General features: G+C 48.6%; 1 protein-coding gene across 1 annotated transcript in view; it reads right to left on the reverse strand.

Annotated features, from left to right (window-relative positions):
• pou3f2a (POU class 3 homeobox 2a) overlaps window positions 1-404 on the reverse strand; it is a 1,357-nt gene extending 953 nt beyond the window's left edge. Inside the window, exons 1-2 of the mRNA XM_030047386.1 lie at window positions 297-404; window positions 1-262 (exon numbers count right to left, since the gene is read on the reverse strand). The exon at window positions 1-262 is cut by the window's left edge and continues 953 nt beyond it. Of these exons, the coding sequence (XP_029903246.1) occupies window positions 1-217 (217 nt within the window). The 5' untranslated portion in view covers window positions 218-262; window positions 297-404. The remainder of the gene's footprint in view (window positions 263-296) is intronic.
• Between the last annotated feature and the right edge of the window lie 4,596 nt (window positions 405-5,000).

Below are 5,000 nucleotides of genomic sequence, written 5' to 3' on the forward strand. Positions count from 1 at the left end.
GCGCCCCACTGTCACCGTGCGAGAGCGCCGTTATCCACTGGTGCGCGTGGCTGAGCGGATGTCCACCGCCCGGTAACGTGCTGTAGTCGTTCTGGAGCAGGGTATGCGCGTCCCTGTACGCGGCCGCCTGCTGCATGCTCCCGGACTCCGAGTGCGGCGGCGGCGCGCTGCTGGGGGTGGTGAGGACGCTGTAGTGGTTGGACGTTGCGGTCGCCATAACTCTCGGAGCCAGAGTGATAGCTGGAGTTAAAAAGGGGGCTGCCTTTGACAGTAACTCTTTTGCGCCACGGGGCAGCTAAGCGTCTCTCTCCAGCATCTCCCGGGCGCTGTGCCAAGGGGACGCAGAGGCGCGCACCTGAGGTCCGCCTCGCTCCGCTCTTTATTGGCCAAGAACGGTTGACAGATGTGGTTACCCCTGACAGCACCCCGCTCATTGGTCACGGGAGATTGTACAGAAACCCCAATCACTCTGCCCAACAATACTAGCGGTCCTGCAGCATGTTGTAGTAAGCTACAAAGTGGAGAGAGAAATTGGGCTGCCTGAACTGTAAACACAGAATACACTCGACACCTCGGCTTAGTTATGACAGTAGAGAAACGGGATATGGCATTTTTTGTTATGTTCAAGCGTTTTGACCTTGATCCAGGTCACTAGGTCGAACTTAATATCTTTTCATTCCATATATTCATGCGTCAAAAGTGTGCGTAAAATTAGACCTGCATGCACAGGCCTACATAGAATTTGTTCATGGTACTGTGACCATAATCGTTCCCTAAAGAATCACAACTTCAGCGCCCAAACTCGCCAAAAGAAACGGTAAAACATCAGTTTGGTCTGACTTGTGAGACAGTTTCAGTGTAATGTTTGGGGTATTTTGTGTCCTGAAACCGTGAGCAGAGGCTGTGACAAGAAACTTCCAGCTGCCTCTCTGCCCTCAGGACGCTGTCCAGAGAGAGGGGCTGCGTGTTTCCAGGCCCTCTGCCCCGTTGCCATGGCGAGCGCAGTGAATGGAACAACAACGCCCACGTCACAGCTGCATTCGCTCCTTCTTTTCGTTCCGTTCCAAAGGGCTCATTGGGGCCGCGCGCTCGGCCGACGGGACAAATAAAGGGAGGCGAGCGGAGAGGGCAGCTCGGGGCCAAGGAGAGGAGGCTGAAAGAATGGCTCCTCCTGCCTGCTCCGCGCCCACGGTGCCCCCCTCCACCTGCTTGTTGGGTAAACTTTGAGATGGATGCACCCACACTGGCACGCGAGGTTTTATATAACCTCCTACCAACATAGTAGCCTTGCAGTTCAATATTTTGATAAAGAGAAAACATGGTCTTTGGCCTCCAATGTATGCTAATTAATTATTAGATGAATTAAATGTGTCTATATTGTAGTGATGGTAAACGGGGTCTCTCAGTTTTTTCATGTCAAGGAGACTACAGGCCCATACAGGCCTTACAGGCCCATATAAAGGCTTTGTCCCAGTTGAGGATATTTTTGTTGTCTCTCTGTAGTCCTACTGTGGGTGGGAAAACAACAGTGCATGATCAGTGAAAAGCTCTCACCAGAAGAGTCACTCTATATCCTCGGCAAGCGCTAAGTTTAAGTGAATGTAATAATACTGAAATTAATTTTGTTGGAGCCCCCCAGAAACCCTCACAGACCCCTGGGGGGTCCCTGGACCTACTTTGGGAACTGGTATTTCGGAGATGTAATTTTATTGGCTCAAAGTGGGACACTGGCTGCAAAACGTAACAGCAATCAAAAGGTTAAAGAAACCTTGAAGGACATAAAAAATATCAAAGTTTCACCTTCAACCATATGTGCTATGCAACAACACGGGCTACAGTAAAAATAATTGTTATAAAATGTTTTTTCAAGTCACAGTCATACTGCCCACAGGCAAACACAACTAGAAGAGGAATTATTTGCCATGTAACCAACTATTAATTAAGCAACAGACCATAATATGATAAAATTCCATAAAGAAAGTGATAGGTTAATCAATAGATAGTATGAATCTAATCAAGCAGGGGGTCTGTGGACATAAATTGACGTGCACTGAATCATAGGGATCGAAAGAACACTGACTTATGATTAGAGTGTAATTCTGAGAATTACCAAATGTGTCGCCGGGGGCTCTGGCAAGTCGTGTGTTGAGAGAGGCAAAACATATTACCCTAATAGACTAATATGCAAACTACTGGCTGCCCAATTACAGGACTTAATAACGCATAAACGATGCAAGTCCTGTTCTTACAAGACGAAGAGGTCGCTGTTAATTCAGTCAAAGGGCTGGTGTACGCTGTCAACAGAGGCAGCAGTTAGACACACATACTGTCTCTGTTTCCCTGTCCCTGCTTCTGTATTCAAGAGTGAGAGTTAATGATGGAGAATCTGAGTGTTAAATTAACAGTAATTATATGGCCCCAGCGCTGTAAAGATTCAATTTCTTTGCAAGTCTAATGGGCCTAAGTGTCCCTACGCGCAGCCAACACTCTCTATGAGATACTTATGTGACTGAACACACGCGCGCACACACCTACTGTATATGCTTTGAAGACATTTTACGCCAAAATGAAATTATTTTGTTGACTGAATCAGGTTGTGGACTGTAACCACCACAAATACCACAGTAAAATTACGTTCAAGGTCAACGTCTGCCTACTGACTTGAAATCCGACGTGAGAGGCCACCGTTTTGTACTAATGCAGTTAGGGCCTCCCTCTCCCCATTAGTTTGACAAGAAATGGGTGCTAGGTGAACATGTTTACATGTGACCCATACGTTCCCCTAGATTCTGTGTGTTTTCGCTTTCTCCAGACCAGTGTGTGACCGGCCCATGTCCCTCCCCCTGTGGGAACTCTAAAGTATGGGTGACTGGGGCTGAGGGGGGGTTCTTTATGCTGCCGGACACAGGGAGATAATGGCCATTCCTCCACAGCTGGCCCACACAATCAAAGGGAGAAGGGGCTCGGAGGATTCCAGCTTTAACCAGGCCATTGTCTGGGCTAATTACATCTGAATGCAAGACCCCGAGAACTCACCCCACCCCAAAAGCAAAACCTGCACAGAATACCCCAAACAACCCTTCAGGGATGAGGGAGAGCGCGCAGACACAGGCAAAAAACACACACAGAGACCGACACAAAGAAATATATACACACTGGACTTCTTCATTACACACACATGCACGCCGGACTCCTTCATTTCGTGTGCACACACACATTCCCAGTAGGCTCTCATCAAAGTGTTCCTTCTCACAGACACATACATACACATGCACACACACACACACGCACACGCACACATGCACACACACGCACATATGGCACTCAGCATTAGATCAGATCTCAGCTCGCTGCTCTCAGAAGAGATGAGGAGGTCTTGGAGGACTTGTGGAGAATAGAAAACACACTGAAGAGCCTTTTCCCAATGCACCCCCATAATCCCAATCTATGCACTCCCTCTGCCCCAACCCCCCAGTCCTCGGCTCCATCGGCGCAGCCTGCTAGCCTCCTGTATAATGATTTGCCCGCGTGCCTACTGCAGCTGCTGTTACAATGTAATAAAAAAGTGCGGTAAATTCGTGAGCGATCCCTGTGTTGATATGCCGTCCTCTGGTTTACGGCGTCGAAAAATACACAGAGATCGCTCCCACACATGATCTCACTCACACATCGTTTCAGTCCTCTATTGACGGTGAGGCCGGGGTGTTTTTGTATGCATGTATTGCTTTCTGAGAGTGTAAGTTTTGTATAAGTGTGCTCAAAGGATTTTTGTAGCCTGGTGCAAATAGATCCCCAATCCTATACAGCTGTGTTGCCCCTCACTTTCACCGCCTGTCTTTGATTCTCTGTTTCTCTCTCCTTTAGCTCCCAGTTTGTGTGTGTGTGTGTGTGTGTGTGTGTGTGTGTGCGCGCGCGCCTGTGTGTGCGTGCTGTGTATGGATGTGACTTATGCATTATTCTCCCTGGACACATTTCACATTTTGTGTGCATGTGTGTATGTGTGTTCTTTAGCTCAGTGCGTGTGTGTGTGTGTGTGTGTGTGTGTGTGTGTGCGTGAGCGTGTCAGGGTTAGGAGGTCTCACTGGTGCTCAGTTTAGCATTGATTTATTCTCTTTCTCCAATTTATTTCCCCTTCGCCTGATCTGCCTCTGGGAGGACAAATGGAGGAGAAATGCCAAGCACAGTAACCATCCCTCACACATACACAAACACACACACACACACACACACACACACACACACGCAGAGACAGGCACACGCACGCAGCGACAAATCTGCGCACACACAGAAATGCAGTCAAGTCAAATTCCCATTTCTGTATACAGCTGGTAAGCGAATGCACGCTCACACACACTCACACACACTCACACACACACACACACAGATGGGGTGCTGCATGAAGACACACTCAAAATCCTCTAAAGCTCAGGTTGTCCAATTCCACCATTATGGTGCCGGACCAATCACTGCAGTGACCATTCCCTGGCTGAAACTATAAATTCACAACACTCTCCCAAGTCCCAAGGCGCCACGCCTGTAAGACTTCCCAGGTTGTCCCATATAACTGCCTACAGAGAACCCATAAAGACATAAAGGGACACTCCTACCACTAGGTGAGTGCTCATAACTCACCAGCAGGTATTTTTGCCGTGACATTGCTGTCGAGGTGCACATATTCATCTCGTCTCCTGCTTTATAATGCCCTACACAAACTCCGCCTAGGAGAAGCACGGCTGCAGTCATATTTTAAAGGAAGATCGCTGTCACACCCTACTGTAATGGCTTGGTGGTGGAAGGGGTGTGTGTGTGTGTGTGTGTGTGTGGGTTCGAGGGTGCATGCTTAACACCTCGTGTCACTTCTGCTTTGCCACGTAATAACGAACCACTCTCTTCTCCTTGCTCGAGCACGCAAGGGATGAAAGGAGAAGAGAGCATCGGAGCAGATTGACGTGAGCGGGAGGAGGGGCAGGTAGGTCGTTAAACCCACTTGAAAGCTCAGC

The sequence above is a fragment of the Myripristis murdjan genome, chromosome 24, assembly GCF_902150065.1.
Source record: "Myripristis murdjan chromosome 24, fMyrMur1.1, whole genome shotgun sequence".
Taxonomy (NCBI): Eukaryota; Metazoa; Chordata; class Actinopteri; order Holocentriformes; family Holocentridae; genus Myripristis; species Myripristis murdjan.